We start from the raw sequence: 17,655 nt of genomic DNA, 5'->3' as shown, positions 1-17,655 counted from the left end.
TTGGTGTTGGGGTTTAGACTATGGTAGACTGAATCTGATTGGGTGGTGTTGGGGTTTAGACTATGGTAGACTGAACCTGATTGGTTGGTGTTGGGGTTTAGACTATGGTAGACTGAATCTGATTGGTTGGTGTTGGGGTTTAGACTATGGTAGACTGAACCTGATTGGTTGGTGTTGGGTTTAGACTCTGGTAGACTGAACCTGATTGGTTGGTGTTGGGGTTTAGACTCTGGTAGACTGAACCTGATTGGTTGGTGTTGGGGTTTAGACTCTGGTAGACTGAACCTGATTGGTTGGTGTTGGGTTTAGACTCTGGTAGACTGAACCTGATTGGTTGGTGTTGGGGTTTAGACTCTGTTAGACTGAACCTGATTGGTTGGTGTTGGGTTTAGGCTCTGGTAGGCTGAATCTGATTAGTTGGTGTTTGGGTTTAGACTCTGGTATGCTGAATCTGATTGGTTGGTGTTGGGGTTTAGACTCTGATAGACTGGATCTGATTAGTTCGTGTTGGGGTTTAGACTCTGTTAGAATGAATCTGATTGGTTGGTGTTAGGGTTTAGAATGTAGTACACTGAATCTGTTTGATTGCTGTTGGAGTTTGCTTTCTTTTAGACTGAATCTAATTGATTAGTGTTGGAATTTAAACTGTAGTAAACTGAATTTGGTTCTCTACTTCCAGGATCCAGGCTCTGATAGACTGAATCTAGTTGACTGATGTTGAGTTTCACGTTGTGGTAGACTTGCCCCATCACGATCTTGTTCTGGTTTCCAAGTGGGTCATTTTCATAAACACTTTCCATCTTATGTCAGAGCAAAAAAAACAACAACAAAAAACAAAAGCTAAAAATGAGCTGATCAGAAAGATGAACATTGCAGAATTGCATACAAGTCACACAACCTACACATTATCTATATAATCTATGCTTTATTTGAACGTGTCTGTTATACATTTAATTGTGATACATATTCTGTATTTGTACTGAGTCTCACATGTCCTGTAATCCAATTCATCCTCTCTGTGTGAAATACTGGATTTGAGATTGTAGGTTTATGGTTGGGACAAAGACACAACTATTTATTTCTGCTATCTGCTAATAACAAAAATGCTCTTCCATAATTACATGGCTGTTTTCATACTTCATCAAACCCATTCACCTACCATTTCATTTGTTCCTGATCGTTTTCTGATGAAGGAAGACTCTGTTGAAAAAGAGAAAAGTGAAAGAATTGGTTCATTGGTTTGATTCATGCACTCTCCACTAGAGGGAGCATGTGATAAGACAAATTAGCAGTGGTGCAAAACCATGTGCTTGAGTTAAAGTAGAGACACCCAAGGTAAAATATTCCTCCAGTAAAGTAGAAGTTCCTCCCTTTAGACCTCCACTTGAGTAAAAGTACTAAAGTATTTCCCTTCAAATGTACTTAAGTATAAAGTAAAAGTACTAAAAGAGGAATTCTGGCTCTGATGTCCTGTTATCATTTTTATAACCAGACTGGCTTCATGAACTCATTTCAGGTGAAAGTCCTCCAGCGTCTCTCTTGGTAAACCAGTCTTTTAATAGAACGTCATTAATTAGTGACGCTGACGTCTATTAAAATGATCAGAAGCACAAAACACTGAAGGTAAACAGTTTCCATCAGGGAGAACCGAGTGGCTCTGAAATCACTTTTTACACACAAGCAAAGTTTCAGTTTCAGATTTATTTACAACTTAGTTCCAAGATTAAGTTGAATAAAAACTGGCTTTAAACTCAGGATCACAGATGAGCTCCTTTACTATGTTGATCTGTAGGCGTCTGTTCATAAACATAAACCAGCCCAAACTCATTTACTATAAAATGAACTGGTGTTTGTAGAAATTCAGAAAAAAGCCGCGTCAGTCTCGACTGCATATGTGGACATATTTCTATATTGAGCTCTATTTACACAAAGTTAGGTTAGTTCATCATTTATGTTGAACAGACTCTCCCAAAGTTTTACGCTGCCGCGCTGACGTTGAACCGCGTGCTGCACTGGGTCGGTATGACCAACAGGTCAAAACCAGCTCTAAACAAAGTGACCGCTGGGCCCTGATTGGTGCTCTGGCTTTGCGCTTCTTTCACACAGAAACCAAAAGGAGCGACAGATTTCTCAAAATGTAGGAGGGAAAAGTCGGATATTAGACTCTGAAATGTAGTGGAGTGAAAGGAAAAAGTCGCCCAGTAATGGAGAAACTTCAGTACAGATACAAGAAAAAATACTTAAGTACAGAAACTAATTACATTTACTCAGTTACTCAGTTACTGTCCACCACTACAAATTAGAGAGTGTCTTCTACTATGTACTACAGAGCTGCAAAAGATGGTCTGTATCAGATGGTCATAATGGGCCTTTTAGTGTAAAGTATAATTCTATAACTCTACCAGAAGTCGCCCAATCCTTTACACTCTCATTACTCTAATTTCAACCATGTGATCTGCAGCGTCAAGAAGAGCTGATTCCAGTAAGTAACTGTTAGTCTTACCTATAGTCTGCCCTACTCTTAAAATTATTTCTGCATTTATATAGAAGGTGTGTCACCGACAGAAGCACTGAAGCAAATAACACTTTCCACCCATTGGTAGGTTTTCCCCAGTGGTGTGATGCTACCAAGCTAGAATCTTGTTCTTTCTCCAAAAACATTTCTTGAAACGGTCACTAATACACCATCAAGAACACTGACTGCCAATTCTTTTACATCAACTGAAAGACTCCTACATTGGCGAATGTTGCCCTCCTGGATTCCTGGCATCGCCAAGAAGCTCAGGACATTATACTTGTGATCTCCTGATGATGAGGCACCACCCGAGAGCTAATGAGCAAAATTGGAATGACTTACTGAATAAGGTTGCTAATATACAACATAAGGCCTTTACTAGTGTGTCCTGCCTGAACCTTAATGGTCTCATTTGCAATGTCATTTGTAGATGCTCCCTAAGATCCCAGCTGTTCCAGCAGCCCACAGAAATCAACATGTTTTAGATAGTTGCATTTTCACAAGAAAACAAAGTGAGAGGTAACTGTCTTAGATAAAAATAAGGATAATTCACATATATTAACATTTTGCACATAGTCTGAAAGCTTCTGCAGTAAAAAATCATTCATGCGAATAACTTTACCGCTTATGGGGTAAACGCTTCTCACGTTTAGGACTTTTAGTTAATGTTAGCTCCCTACAGCATTAATGTTGGATTTACGTCCAGCCAGGTCCATTTACTGCCGTCAAATCAGGTGAGATGCAACACCAGGTCAAAGGCTCGATTGAAATATTGTCAGGAAAATGGTGGCGATCTTAGTAAATAAATACACACCACTTTCTTTTTTATTTATCTTTTTTATGTCGACCAACATCCCCCAGGACCAAGTTTTCTTTATTAATCGTATTACACATTTCTTGTAGTATATTGTCACACTTGGCAACTCCCAGTCCTGTCCATGTGTTCGTGTTTTGGTTTAGTCCATGTGCGTTTGTTTTGGTATCTGTAGTCCTGCCCCTTGTTTCAAGTCTCCGCCCCTGATTGTTTTCACCTGTCCCTCGTTTTCCCTGTATACTTAAGCCATGTGTTTGCCAATCTTTGATGTCTCGGTCTCTGTTTGTTGTGTTGATTCTGGTTTTTGTCATGTCTGTCCCCCGATCTGTCTGTGTCGGCTCATTGACCCCGGACTGTTATGACCACGACCCTGGATTTGCACCAAATAAATCTCGCTTATCTCAGCACATGCGTCCGTCCTCGCTCCCCATTACATAAAGACCGGCCACCACAGGATGCAGCAGGTAAGCGAGACTCCGGCATGTGGTTGTTCCCTTGGGACAAAACTCTGGCTGTTTCTAAGCAGCCTGAGTTCGATGTGTCCCAAGGCCACCAAGCCGGAGACAGCAAATCCCCTGGCGTTGAGGGAACACGAGCGTCTCGTCGGTCTCGTAAGAAGGCAAAGGACCATAATTGAGCTTTAGCTATGTATAATATGTGCAATATAGATTAATTTTTGTGTGTGAGACCAGGAACATTGGGGTAGAGGCACCACAGGTCGGTCTAAAAGCTGTTGGAAATTAAGGTGGTTGTAGAACGTTACGAAGTGTTGACCGTGTTTTTTCATGGTCGTGAGATCCGTGTTTGAGAGACGCTGAGATTTTTCCCGTTGCTCTGCGTTCTGTTAGGTTTTTCCATTGATTGACGGTGATCTTTTTCCTTGTTTTTTCAGTACACCACTTCCTAAAACTTCTGTTGACTGTATTTGGTTTAGATGTAATCCTGCTGGTATTAATATGTACCTGTAACCTGGTTACCGTGGTTCTTGTGCGACTGTTATGGAATAGAGTTTATTTGGTTTACTGGCAGAACTTGTTTCAATGGGGTGCTACCAAGCTCAGACACTTCGTATTGGGTGTAACGATGCGTTCAGTGTTTAGTTAGTCATGCACTGTACGTTTACCAGAAGTACCATTGTGATGCTGACGAACCGACATATTAAAAATATGTTTTTAAATAAACTTAGGTTTGTTTTCCAACCCTGACATCATTTTCTGATTACCAGTAATGAGATGATTCATGTGCCCAGCTGTCCTATGTGATTGTGTGTGTGTGTGTTAAAACAATTCAAACACACATGACTATGATTCATGTGTCCAGCTGTCCTGTTTATGAGCGTGTGTGTGTGTGTGTGTGTGTGTGTGTGTGTGTGTGTGTGTGTGTATAGTACCTTGTGTTTTCTCGCATCTCAGTTTATAGTAGGTGATTGCTGATCCTCCAATCAGCAGCAGAGCCACACAGGCGCATGCAGTGATGATCATGGAGAAAGCTGAAGATGAGGGTCAGAAAAAAACAGACCATGACCAGCTTAATCACAAACACAACCTCAATCAAACCAGGAGCCTCCAGGTCCAAATCGCTAAACCCAGGAACACATTTGACAAGAACAAAGCCCAATCGGTTCCTCAGCAATGCTGTGCTTGGACCTGTTGGTGGCAGAAGGTTTGGATCTGATCTTTGATCTTCTTTAAAGCATAGCATGAAAGTGAAAACACAGTAAAACTACATTTGGATTTGCTGACTTCACTCACCATCTGTAGTTTTGTATTTGCATATATGGACAAACCAGCAGGCGACAGATGGACATAAGAGTGTGTTTTGATTGAGTTCTTACTGAAATGTTCTTCAAAGGCGGCTGGCGTTTTTCCTGTTGCTGTGGTCCTGACAGACGCTGTGGTTGATGCTGTTGCTGTTGTTTCTTTTCCTTCTTTGAAATATGCAACAAATACATAAAAAGAATGTGATGAAAGAGAAACTGTTATGGGACAAAGTTGAACCATCAGCAAACATATTTCATATGTGGTCAAACAGACTTGACACAACAGACCAAAATCAAACACAAACCCAAACACCTAAACTCTGTAACTTGCTCTGTTCTCTGCGGCACGAAGATGATTGTCATACTCAGTGCGGAGATTAAGTACTTGTCATTTTAGATTTACACTTATTTTGGTTATTTTCCCAACAAGTACATTATCTACATGATCTGTTATAGCTTAGAAACTGTTGTCACAAAGCATATCAGTGACCCTGGTCCAAATCCTGACCTTAAACTCACCACTGCTTAGAATCGACTCATTCAATGGATAGTTTGTTACCAGTTTGAACATCTGTAGACGCTCTACAGGGGTCTATAGTGGACTGTCCACATTAAGTGAGACCAGTGTATAATATTCACTCAACACCAATACAGCCATGGCATGAGAAGTTGTAAAAGTTCATGTGTCTCACCAGAAACCTGGAGCTGAATCTCCGTGAAGAAGGACTTATAGCTGATTGACCCCATTCTTTCCTCAGCTCCACAGTAATACACTCCTCCATCATCTTCTCTCACATCACTGATTCTCACTCTGAGAACTTTAGATCTTCTGTCGTCAGAGATGGAGAACCTGTCCATCAGAGTTACTGTGGTGTCGATCACTTCAAGAAAATCTTCTCCAGTCCATTTATAGAAGAGCTTTGTGTTTCTCTCAAACTCCTCTGGATATGAACAGCTGATGGTGACCGTCTCTCCCAGATAACCAGCCACAGTGTTAGGACTCAAACAACACGGATCTGCTCATCACACAAAATAAAAGGTCCTCATGGAATAAAAAACAATTTCACAAACACATTTATGGCTCATTATTTCTAGAATATCAGCATTTCCCACCTTCTTTTATTGTCAGATTCATTTTACGGTTCCATGTTCGGTTCTCGCCACACTGATATAATCCCGAATCCTGTACACTCAGGTTCCTGTACATCACCTTCAGAACTCCAGGATTGTGAAGTAGAGAAAGTCTGTCTCCATGGACCCATACATTTGATGTTTGTGTATTTACACACGTGTTTGTTGTCACCTTGCAAAAATACTTGTTTATCCCTCCGTCCTCTTTATGATTGCAGTAGATCATGATGCTGCCTTCTGGGTAGCCAATCACATTGAAGCAGCTCCCTGGACCTGCCAATCAAGTTGAAGTTTCTGACTCTTTCTGTCTAATCTGAATAAACTCCCCAGATTCGAAGTTTCGCATCAGAATCATTGCAGCACAAAAACGTCTATCAGTAAGACAAACTCTGACTCTCATAGTTCTGTTTAAAAACGCTTATTTAAATATGTAAAGTCTGCAGTTTGAAGTGGAATAACTGACCTGAGATCAGGTAGAGTGTGAAGATGAGGAGGATCTTCATCCTGAACTGAACGTCAGCTTCACTGAGCTTCACACAAACGCGACCAACGTCCTCCTCAGAGGTGAACTAACCGTACCTTCCCCCGTAACACGCCGTCCTCTCTGTGTGTCTCCGTCTCTTCTCTCTGGTTTGGATGGTTCCTCTTTCACTGGTAAGAGATGGACTTACTCAGTCTCACGACTCCTCCCAGCAGCATCACTGACCACATACTAAATTAAACCCAGAGCATATGATATGCTCATTTTTGTGTGGTGATCTTGCTAGAAAAAGACCGAAGCCTTTGTTTATTCACATAACCCAGTGGTGCCTGGTTAGTTTACCCCAGCACTTTCAGCCTTGAAGCTGTAAACTGGTATTAGTCAGTTCCTTGAGTGTCTTTATTTTTCAAATAATTTGTTTTAAAAATGAGATCAATATATAAATAAATAATGCCAGAAGTGTGTTCTATTTTCAAAGCATTCCAGTTATCCTTTGCACCTTTCCAACCAGAAAAGAGTTATGCTTTTATGTTCATTTTCATCCTGAAAATTCTTAATTTCATTTGCCTCCCAAATTGGGATCATTTAGCTTGAATAACTAAATAGTCGAATACGACTAAATACATAAACACAGTTGCACTGTTTTTAAATTATTTCTTCAATATCAAAGAATTTCCCAACCAACAATGTTAGCTAAATGGTAGGATACATAACACTGACTTGTAGTATCTAAAATATAATTCCGAATACAGAGGAATAAATGTATCCAAGTGGAGGAGACCCAGTCCAGGCACTGGGGTGAGGTGGTATTAAAAAACCTCAAAGCCTAGACTTGGGTTTCCTTGATAAATGGAGAATTGGTAGAACAGAGGACAGGAAATAACCAAAAATAAAAATCTCAATAAGAAGCTCACTTCAGTTTCATTGAAAGAGTTGAATGGCTTGAAAAGGGATGAGGAGGCTGCTCTGGTTCTTCTTGATATAACGTTAACTTGTTTTTGTGGTTTCGCAGAACCAGTTGGTCAGCGTTGTTTTGTTCTGTTTGCTAACCCATCACCGAGCTAATATTGGTTACATTCAGGGGCGTTGCCTGGGTATGTAAAGATCCGGGGCTCTGCCCAATTAATTATTTATATATATATATATATATATATATATATATATATATATATATATATATATATATATATATATTTTTTTTTTTTTACAATACGTACCCTGATATATAATGTTTAACACTATAATATGGAGTTATATTTTTTTATTCAACAGATTTAAAATTTAACAAAGGGTGAATCAGACACAGCCCCAATCTTTAAGTCTAGGCTAAAAACTTATTTGTACAGTCAAGCATTTGGTGATTAGTCTTCCCTGTCAGGTCTGGACCTGCTGGAGTCTACACTGCTCTGTTTTACTGTAATCTGTGGTCAGCCACTCTTTACAGTACTAACTCTGTTTTTTCTTCTCCTTTCTCTGCCGAGCTGATCAGCTGCCCATCCTGTGCGCCTGATGCTGTTGCCTCTACTGCCTTGATTGGTGCCGCTGCTCACCAGCCTTCTGGACCGGTTTGACCACCACTGAGCTTCTTGCTGTACAGCGCTGTGCAGTCCTCACCCTCAGATCTTTCTTTTCCCACTTTACTATAAAACTTCTTACTAATAATGTTCGCTATCCGTTGTCGACCGTAGGAGGACGGGTTCCCCTTCTGAGTCTTGGTTCCTCTCAAGGTTTCTTCCTCTTTTAGGGAGTTTTTCCTTGCCACCGTCGCCGCTGGCGACGCTCATGGGGGCTCGGACCCGGATTTTCTTTCTTCTTTTCTCTTCTCTCTGTAATACTGATTGTTCTGTAAAGCTGCTTTGTGACAACACCTGTTGTAAAAAGCGCTGTATAAATAAATTTTGCTTGCTTGCACAAATTCTGCAGAATGACTGTTGGTGACCTAAAGATAGTGAGCTTTTACTAAAGGATCTAACTAATTCCGAAGCTGACTGGTGACAAGCTGCATTTTATTAAGCACACAGTGGGTTTGATCTGTGTGTTTTGATTCGGAGACGTGTGTTTTTAACCAGCTGTCAGATCCACAAACAATGTCATCACAGTTTACATAGTTAACTACCGTTTCCTTTCTCCTTGAAAAAACGCCGTATATCCATTTTCTTTCACCGTCAGCTTCCTGCAACCTGCTGCCAAACATGGCTAGAGCACATGTGCGCTCCCCCACGGGGGTGGGGGTGGGCTCTCCTCCGCGCCCGCAAAACCAGCAAGCTGATTGGCTGTTTCTCCTGAAAGGCGGAACTTTATCCTTGAAGCGGCACTATGATTGGCGTTAAGAGATTTCCTATTCTCACAGCAGCATTGGCCTCCTCATTAATAGTACAGCTGAGCGAAAAGGTTCGGGGCTACTGGATAATCATTCGGGGCTGAAGCCCCGGAAGCCCACCCCAGGCGACGCCCCTGGTTACATTACTTGCTATGTTGTTGTTCATTGTAATGGTATATCATGGTATTTCTTCCTTACAATGTTCTCAAAGGGTTCTATGGCCACAAAGATAAAAAAAAGAGTTTTCTAGCCCAGTTTCATTCACCTTGGCAATGCACATGCATGGATTTGGGGGTGGAGCTTCTGCAGGAGCACTGAAGTGAGGGGTGCATTTGCTTTGCTTTTGTGTTCAAATATTAACAGTTCTCTGGAATCATATACTGCGCCTTTAATTTCCAAGAGAATCAGTTAAGATTAGAGTAACCAATACACAATTATAGTGACTTTATTGAAGCACTCTGAGATTGATCATATGAAATAATGTCTATCATAATATCTGAGATATTATGAAGTCCTTGGCATAACATTTAGCCTCAGAGTTTCTTATTAAACTTAGCTGGATTTAATCTGAGACGATGCAACTTTTAAAGAGTAACAAAAATGTAATTAAAAGGAGTTTAAATGATTCAGCGTGCAGGTGCTTAAGCAAATAAAAACAAATAATTAATAAGGAAGTGCAAATTATAGACCGATTGTCTCAAAGGTATGTAAACAATGTATGCTTACTAACACATTTGATGAAATGTATTCAAGAAGTGTTTTGCATGTTAATTATGTGCTCTATAGCATGTGTTTTTTGTCCATGTGAAATTTGTCCATTTGGTTTTTTAATTTTTGATATAATTCCAGAAAACCAGCTACTCTTTACACTGCGTGAAAATTCCATGCACCAATGTACATTTTGGGCATTTGGCAGACGCTCTTATCCAGAGCGACTTACAATTTGATCGTTTTTATACAGGTAGGTGAAGGTGGTGTTAGGAGTCTTGCCCAAGGACTCTTATTGGTATAGTGTAGGGTGCTGACCCAGGTGGGGATTGAACCCCAGTAGAAGGCAGAGGTGTTACCCACTAAACTAACCAACCACCAATGTAGTAAAATGCTCCAAATATTACCTTTTAAATGTAAGTCTTGATATTAACTTACATTAAAGATTTTTGCCTTCTGTAAAGTTGCCATTGTAGAGACACGTTTTTCTTTGAACAGGGTTGATATGCTACATGAAAAAAGCAACAACTTCCAAACATATGATGCGTATAACCACACCATTGCTCAAAAAACATCTTGTAATTTGCAGAACTTCTAGACAAGGAATTGTTTCAATGACAAACTGACAACCAAGTGCACAAATTTCACAGTAGGCTTTACTGGAGACAAATGTCCAGAGTCAGTGATGTCTTTGATAGGAACTAACAAGAAAGTATGCTGCTATTGACAGCCTCCTAGCAGTAGGTCCCATTTTACAACTCCATGGTGATGGTTGCGAATGTGTCGTTCAACTATATGGTTTAACAGAGATGTAAATCTTCAGGTTTTATAATCAGGGGGATGTTTACGGTGCAGAAATTGCATAATTAAAATAAACCTTCTGATTCTTTTTAACGAACCAGTGAATGCATTACATTTATGGCATGTGGCTGACGTTTTCATCCAGAGCTACTTACAATTTGGTCTTTTTACACAGGTAGGCCAAGGAGTCTTGCCCAAGGACTCTTTGGTATAGTGTAGGGTGTTTACCCAGGTGGGGGATTGAACCCCAGTCTACAGCGTAGAATGCAGAGGTGTTACCCACTACACATGAATCTAGTGCTTTTCCAGCACTCAAAACAGCAGCAACAGTACTTTTCATTTAATATTGCAAATAAATCACTTTAATCGCAACTTCAACCTTAGTCCATAATCCTGTTTATTTTTCTTACATAAGAAAGGAACATTTATAATGAGCAGCCTGGAAAAGGGAACCCCTATTTTAAAAAACATAACTGAAACCAAGAGTTTCTCAAAAACAAATAGCAACCAAAAAAATATGCTTCAAAGTTTAACGAAACTTTCACTGCAACTACCAGACAAGGCACAAAGACTTCAAACACTTTCCAAAACGACCACACTTTCATTCATAAAAATACTATCAATCTTGAATACTAAATAATAACAACCTTGCTTGTATGTGTTGTGACATTAGTTACATTATGTTTGTAGAAATATTATATGGACAAAAATATTAGGACCCCCTTCCTAAGTACTGGGTTCAGGGGTTTCACATCTATAATATATATTTCATGTAACATAAAATCAAGCACACAGCCTTGGCTTCTCCATAGACAAGCACTGGCAATAGAATGATGAGCTCAGTCACTTTAAACATGGCACTGTCATAGGATGCCAGTCAGTTTGTGAAATTTCTGTCCTGCTAGATCTGCCCCAGACAACTGTAAGTGCTATTTTTGTCTAAAGGAAGCACCTAGGAGCAACAACAGCTTAGCAACAGAGGATTAGACCCCACAAACTCACAATGTGCTTCCAGACTCCTAGAAGAGTGGAAGGTGATACAGCTGTCCAAGAGGGACCAACTCCATATTAATGCCTATTGGTTTAGAATGGGATGTTCTGTGGGTGTAATGTGTAGGTGTCCCAATACTTTTGTCCATATAGTGTATATAACTTGCAATGAATATTTGCCATTAGAATAGCTGTTTAGCTCTGTATCAATCAGATTTCGATGGCCAACGGGCTAATGTTTTCATGGATGTTTTAAAATTAGCTCAATTTAATGCATGCATTATCAAACAATGTATGTTATATAGAGCAGACTAGATATTTAAAAATACCACTAAGGTTTGACAAAACTAGAAAGTGAACAACTCCTGTTATTACTGATTGTGGAGTATCTTAACTGTTTTTACCATATCTTCCAAATGTATAGACTGACTGCTGCAGAATGCATTACTATGTAGACTGGGTGGGTGGACCCTGTCTCTTGGGGTGTAGGCTGGACATGGGGTGCATTCAACACCACTTTGACTCCTGAAGTGACTCGTAGTCTAAATCGCATCGATCAGTGTTGGGAATGAGATTCTGGTAGACTGAATCTGATTGATTGGTGTGGGGACTAAGACTCTTGGAGGCTGGATCTAACTGGCGTTGGGATTTAGACTGTGGTAAACTGCATCTGGTTCTCTACTATTGTGGTCCAGGTGCTGGTAGGATGAATGTGATCGGTTGGTGTTGGGCTCCACGTTGTTGTAGACTAGTTCCATACTTATGGAGGTCTGGTTTCCAGGTGGATCATTTTCATAGTCAGTATCAGGCTGAAATCAGAACAGTACAGATGGGCAAAGTAAAGAGAGACACTCCATAATGTACATATCACCGAAATATCTGTCATATTCTGTGTCAAATTTAAGCTTCAAATACTCACTTCCAGACAACATTTATACAAATAGCTACAATAAAGATCTTTTGTAATATAATGTCTTTCTAATAAAATATCTGTTGTTATTATCTCAACACACAGACTGTAATATATTCAGTGCGTTAAAGATCCTTGAATAAAAAAAGTAATAGTACTAATACTAATACTACTACTATTAATACTACTACTAATTATTATTCTACTACTACTACTACTACTACTACTACTACTACTAATAATAATAATAATAATAATAATTCACTTACTGTGCCTTTTCTCTCTGATCTTTTGTTAACATAGGCAGGGTCTGCAGAAAAAGACAAACAATAAGTCATACAAATGATCTCTCCACTAGAGGGAGTGTTTGGCATTAAACAAGTGTGGGAATCTATGACAGGGCCTATTATTATCTACTATCAGATTTCTATCAGAGCTTGTCCGTGTCATTAACACACAGCGAAGGCATGACTTTTTAATTTAGTGTATGGATGATGTGAATAATACCTCCTGTTTTCTTGCATCTTAGTTTGTAGAAGATTAATCCTCCAGTCAGCAAAGCCACACAGACACATACAGTGATAATGATAGAGGAACCTGGAGATGAAAGACAGATAAAAAAACAGACTTTATCACATCACATGATGATGGACACCGCTCCAAACAACCAGCAAACCCTCTAGTTCCACTTTGGTTGCAGCTCCTGGCATGGAGCCCTAATTACTTGAACCCCTGCCTGAATACATTCAACATGAATATGGCATTTAGAAAGGCAGTTGGGAATAAAAACTTACTGTTCTTACTGAAACGCTCTGCAGATGGGACTGATGTTGGCACTGTTGGTGTAGGTTGTAGATTGTAGGCTGGTCTGAATGCTGAAATGTTTTGAGATGTCATTATTATTGCTTCTTATATTCATTAACACTCACCGGCCACTTTATTAGGTACACCTGTTCAATTGCTTGTTAACACAAATAGCTAATCAGCCAATCACACGGCTGCAGCTCACTGCATTTAGGCATGTAGAGGTGGTCAAGACGACTTGCTGAAGTGCAGACCGAGCATCAGAACGGGGAAGAAAGGGGGTTTAAGGGACTTTGAACGTGGCGTGGTTGTTGGTGCCAGACGGGCTGGTCTGAGTATTTCAGAAACTGCTGATCTGCTGGGATTTTCACACACAACCATCTCTAGGGTTTACAAAGAACGGTCCGAAAAAGAGGAAATATCCAGTGAGCGGTCAGTTGTGTGGACGAAAATGCCTTGTTGATGTGAGAGGTCAGAGGAGAACGGGCAGACTGGCTCCAGATGATAGAAAGGCAACAGGAACTCAAATAACCAACCAACATCTCTGAGGAACGTTTCCAACACCTTGTTGAAAGTCTGCCACAAAGAATTAAAGCGGTTCTGAAGGCAAAAGGGGGTCCAGCCTTTTACTGTACCTAATAAAGTGGCCAGTGAGTGTACACATTTAAACATCCCTTCTAAAATGTTCTTTTCTTAAACATGTCTGTCTGATGTCTGATGCTCTCAGCAGTAACCAGAAAAGTGATCTCACTCACCAGAAACCTGTAGCTGAATCTCCGGGAAGACGGAGTAATAACTGACTGACTTCCCTGCAATCCCAACTCCGCAGAAATAAACTCCTCCATCATCTTCTCTCACATCACTGAGTCCCACACTGACAACTCTAGAGCTTCTGTCTTCAGAAATTGTGAATCTATCTTTCTGAGACTCCATGGTGCTGATCATCTGAACGAACTGTTGATCATTCAGTTTGAAGAGGTACTTGTAGCTGTCCTTAAACTCCTCTGGATATGGACAACCGATGGTGACAGCCCCTCCCAGATAACCAATCACAGTTTGTGGACTCATGCAACACAGATCTGTCAACCATATAACATAAATCAAGTCCTCCAATAATTTAAACTGAGCACTTATTAGGGGGAAAAAAACATACTTGTACTTTCAAGCAAGTGTTTAAGTTAAGTGACCCTTATTAGTCCCTCAACGGGGAAATTTCACCTCCGCATTTAACCCATCCGTGAAGTGAAACACCACATACACACTAGTGAATAAGCACACACTAGGGGGCAGTGAGCACACTTGCCAGGAGTGGTGGGCAGCCCAATCCGCAGCGCCCGGGAAGCAGTTGGGGGTTAGGTGTTTTGCTCAAAGACACCTCAAGCATGTGCTGTCGGCTCTGGGGATCGAACCGGTAACCTTCCGGTCACGAGGCTGGTTCCCTAACCTTCAGCCCACAACTGCCCCCATTTAAATACTTATCATCAATATGTTTCTCTTCAAAATATACAGCAGGTGTTTCTGTAGGAGTTCAGTGTTTCTCACCTGTCTTTATTTTCAGTATCATATCATAATTCCATACTCCATTCCCTCCACACTGGTATATTCCAGCATCCTGTAAACTCAGTGGTCTGTAGACCACTGTAAGAGCTCCAGGAAAGTTGTGTAGAAAAACCCGGTCTTTCTGAGTCAATGTCGTCTGTGCTTGATTAGGTTTTATAAAAAAACATTCCTTCACGGTCTTTCGAACGTTGTTTTCCTTACAGAAATACTTCGTATACTCTCCATACACTTGGTGATTGCAGTAGATTATGACAGTGCCTCCTGAGTAGCCAATCACATCAAAGCCCCCGGTACCTGCCAGTCAAAAGGTTCTCATTCATTAAATCGATATCACTCAGGTATCTGTCATTAAACACCTCCAAATTCCCTCACGGCTCCAGCGCTCCATCAGAATTACCAGTGAAATAAGAAGAAATATTCAAGCTGTGCCAACATTTCTAGGTCGTTCTTCAAATTTAAGCAAATTTATGATATGGACGATTTTAAGATCTACAGAAAGGTCAGATTTCTTATCGCGTACATTGAAGCTCATGTTCAAATGACTCTCGGGTGGTTTTTATCCACTCATCAGTGACTTTGCACGAACTTGTGGAGCCCATGCCAGCTCTAGCGCAAAAAAAGCCAAAAGGGGGCACACCGCCTAATACTAAGGAATTCTGAAATTCATGCAAATATTTGAAATATTCTACTTTTCATTCATTCTTAGGATATAATTTGGAATAAATATGTTTGTATTACATAAAAAGAAAAAAAAAATCAACATACAACTAGAAGCATTTTCCCTAGAGGTCTCAGACTTTTAGATCCCACTGTTTAGCAGCAGAAAGACGAACTTCTTCATCTTCTTCAAAAAATATTTCAATCTTGATTATACAGTTCTGGAAAATCAGAGGTTTCATATCTAAAATATTTCATTTGAAACACAATGACTGACCTGAGATCAGAAAAAGGGTGAAGATGAAGATTGTCATCTTTGTCGCTTCACTTATGTTCACCTTACTCCTGCGCAGTATCTTCTAAAATCTGAAAGTTTCCTCTCTACTTTTCTTTGTAGTTTGTAGTCCCGTCTGTGTCTGCCTCTGTCTGCCTCTGTGTCTGCCTCTGCCTCCTCTTCTCTATGGTTTGCTCGGTTCCTCTTTCAGAGTTGCTCAACAGCTTCTTCCACCAGTACCAAATTAAACACTGATGTCCTATGGTGTTCTGTATGTTCATTGCACCAATGCCAGGTCTTGCCCTGATCCCTGGATCCATGATCTGTGCTCCATGCCACAACGTAGCTTGCTCCACCTATCCTTTAATGGCCTAGACACACCACTTTGTTTCTGTGTACAGTTCCAAATACCAAAAGGCATATTGGAATTATACCTCCAGTACCTGCCTGTCTGTCTTTTGTCCATGTCCTGTCTCAACGAATCAATAAGATGTAAATACACTCTAATTTGTCTGTAACGACGTCTGTGAAATCACTGTTCTCATGTTCATTGAAAATCGGACAGGTTTGTCATGAATTATGACTTGATTCAATTTGCTAATCACCTCTCCTCCACCATCACATTGGAGAATGAAAGCTGAGCAGGAGTGGGTATTAGAAGGATCTTCTTGCTTTATTCAAGAGTCAAGAGGCTTTTATTGTCATTCCATCTACGTACAAGTACACAGTGGAGTGAAATTACGTTCCTCCGAGAACGACACGGAGCAGCAAGGAACGAAAAGTAAAAACGTGCAAACAGAAAATAAGCTAGACACAATATAATAAATACGATAAATTAAGCAGACATTAGTCACAGTAAACAGACAGGACAGCGCAGCACCGACACAGCGCTCACGCTGGATGAAGGGTCGTGGAATAAGGAGCAGAGATATTAACCTGCTGTGATCTGTGAGTCACGCAGTCAGATGATCGACATAAACACAGCAGTTACTGAGGTAGTAAAACAGTGTAAACACAGTGTAGCAGCAATGTGCCAGATAGTGCAGGTAGAGTGTCAAAAGAGGTGTATGAGAGTATAGAGTATGTGTGTGTGGAGTGTGTGTGAGGTGGGGGGTGGGGGTTAACTCAGTCCTTGTGAGTTTAAAAACCTGATTGCTTGAGGAATAAAGCTGTTGCAGAGTCTGGCAGTGGTGACAAGGATGCTTTGGTACCTTCTGTCAGATGGCAGCAATGAAAAAGTCCATGTGAAGGACTGACTGGGTCGTCCACAATGCTGGTGGCTTTCCGGATACAACGTGTGGTGTAGATGTCCATGATGGAGGTGAGAGAGACCCCAATGATCTTCTCAGCTGTCCTCACAATTGATGGAGTCACCGGAGGTTGCTGCTTCTCTGAACATCTCCCAGTCAGTGTGCTCAAAACAGTCCTGAAGAGCAGAGAGAGAGAGCTCCTGGTGGCCAGGTTCTCACTTGGTTCTCACTTTCATTTGGGTTTGATCCAGTTATTCATCAGAATTTGAAGAGTCTGAAATCTTTACCAAACCAAAAGCTCTACCTAGATCACAAGGATTCATTAGTTTTATCCAGACTTGACCATTGTAATTTCCTCCTTCGGGCCTTACCTAATATGCCAGAACTCCTCTACAGAGCATTCGGAATACAGTAGCTTGTCTGGTCCATAATCTCTCAAAGTTCTCCAATGTGACTCCTCTACTGAGATCTTCACAGGCGTCTTGTGGAAGCAAGGGTTAGGTATGAAACTCTGGTTCTTACAGAGTCTTACAGGTTTCGAATGCCAGAGCTCCTTACTGCCCCTGCACCTTGGTTCAGAGCACACAGCCAAAAGTAGGTGGACATCCCTTCCTGGGGTCCGAATGTGGGACATCCCTTCCTGGGGTCCGACGTAAATGCCTTGTTGATGTGAGCGGTCAG

At 40.8% G+C, this 17,655-nt stretch overlaps 2 protein-coding genes across 3 annotated transcripts; both read right to left on the bottom strand.

Annotated features, from left to right (window-relative positions):
* Nucleotides 1-1,124: 1,124 nt before the first annotated feature.
* Nucleotides 1,125-6,286, bottom strand: LOC119264608 (CMRF35-like molecule 8). Its single transcript, XM_037543177.1, has 5 exons — nucleotides 6,202-6,286; nucleotides 5,781-6,104; nucleotides 5,164-5,256; nucleotides 4,720-4,818; nucleotides 1,125-1,200 (listed from the first exon to the last, which is right to left on the bottom strand). The coding sequence occupies exons 1-5, from the start codon at nucleotides 6,221-6,223 to the stop codon at nucleotides 1,142-1,144; spliced, it is 597 nt and encodes a 198-aa protein (XP_037399074.1). The 5' UTR covers nucleotides 6,224-6,286; the 3' UTR covers nucleotides 1,125-1,141.
* A 4,622-nt stretch (nucleotides 6,287-10,908) lies between these two features.
* LOC108413074 lies at nucleotides 10,909-15,872 on the bottom strand. Of its 2 annotated transcripts, XM_017685416.2 has the most exons (7): nucleotides 15,728-15,872; nucleotides 14,776-15,087; nucleotides 13,989-14,312; nucleotides 13,224-13,304; nucleotides 12,937-13,026; nucleotides 12,699-12,739; nucleotides 10,909-12,328 (listed from the first exon to the last, which is right to left on the bottom strand). In XM_017685416.2, exons 1-7 carry the CDS (start codon nucleotides 15,762-15,764, stop codon nucleotides 12,152-12,154), a joined length of 1,062 nt encoding a protein of 353 aa, XP_017540905.2. In that variant the 5' UTR covers nucleotides 15,765-15,872; the 3' UTR covers nucleotides 10,909-12,151. The 2 variants fall into 2 exon arrangements, with proteins under 2 accessions (XP_017540905.2, XP_037399151.1); XM_037543254.1 differs by lacking the exon at nucleotides 14,776-15,087.
* Nucleotides 15,873-17,655: the final 1,783 nt, after the last annotated feature.

This window comes from Pygocentrus nattereri, chromosome 12 (assembly GCF_015220715.1).
Source record: "Pygocentrus nattereri isolate fPygNat1 chromosome 12, fPygNat1.pri, whole genome shotgun sequence".
Taxonomy (NCBI): Eukaryota; Metazoa; Chordata; class Actinopteri; order Characiformes; family Serrasalmidae; genus Pygocentrus; species Pygocentrus nattereri.
This window is presented reverse-complemented; position numbering and strand designations above follow the sequence as displayed.

Excerpts from the sequence above, each read along its gene's own strand:
- LOC119264608 (XM_037543177.1), bottom strand. The coding sequence starts at position 6,223 with ATGAATCTGACAATAAAAGAAG. Across the intron at positions 6,105-6,201 it reads GAATCTGACAATAAAAGAAG|ATCCGTGTTGTTTGAGTCCT; the intron begins GTGGGAAATGCT and ends TGTGATGAGCAG. Across the intron at positions 1,201-4,719 it reads GAGATGCGAGAAAACACAAG|AGTCTTCCTTCATCAGAAAA; the intron begins GTACTATACACA and ends CTTTTTCAACAG.
- LOC108413074 (XM_017685416.2), bottom strand. The coding sequence starts at position 15,764 with ATGACAATCTTCATCTTCACCCTTTTTCTGATCTCAG. Across the intron at positions 13,305-13,988 it reads GATTCAGCTACAGGTTTCTG|CATTCAGACCAGCCTACAAT; the intron begins GTGAGTGAGATC and ends AAAACATTTCAG. Across the intron at positions 13,027-13,223 it reads AGAGCGTTTCAGTAAGAACA|GTTCCTCTATCATTATCACT; the intron begins GTAAGTTTTTAT and ends TTTCATCTCCAG.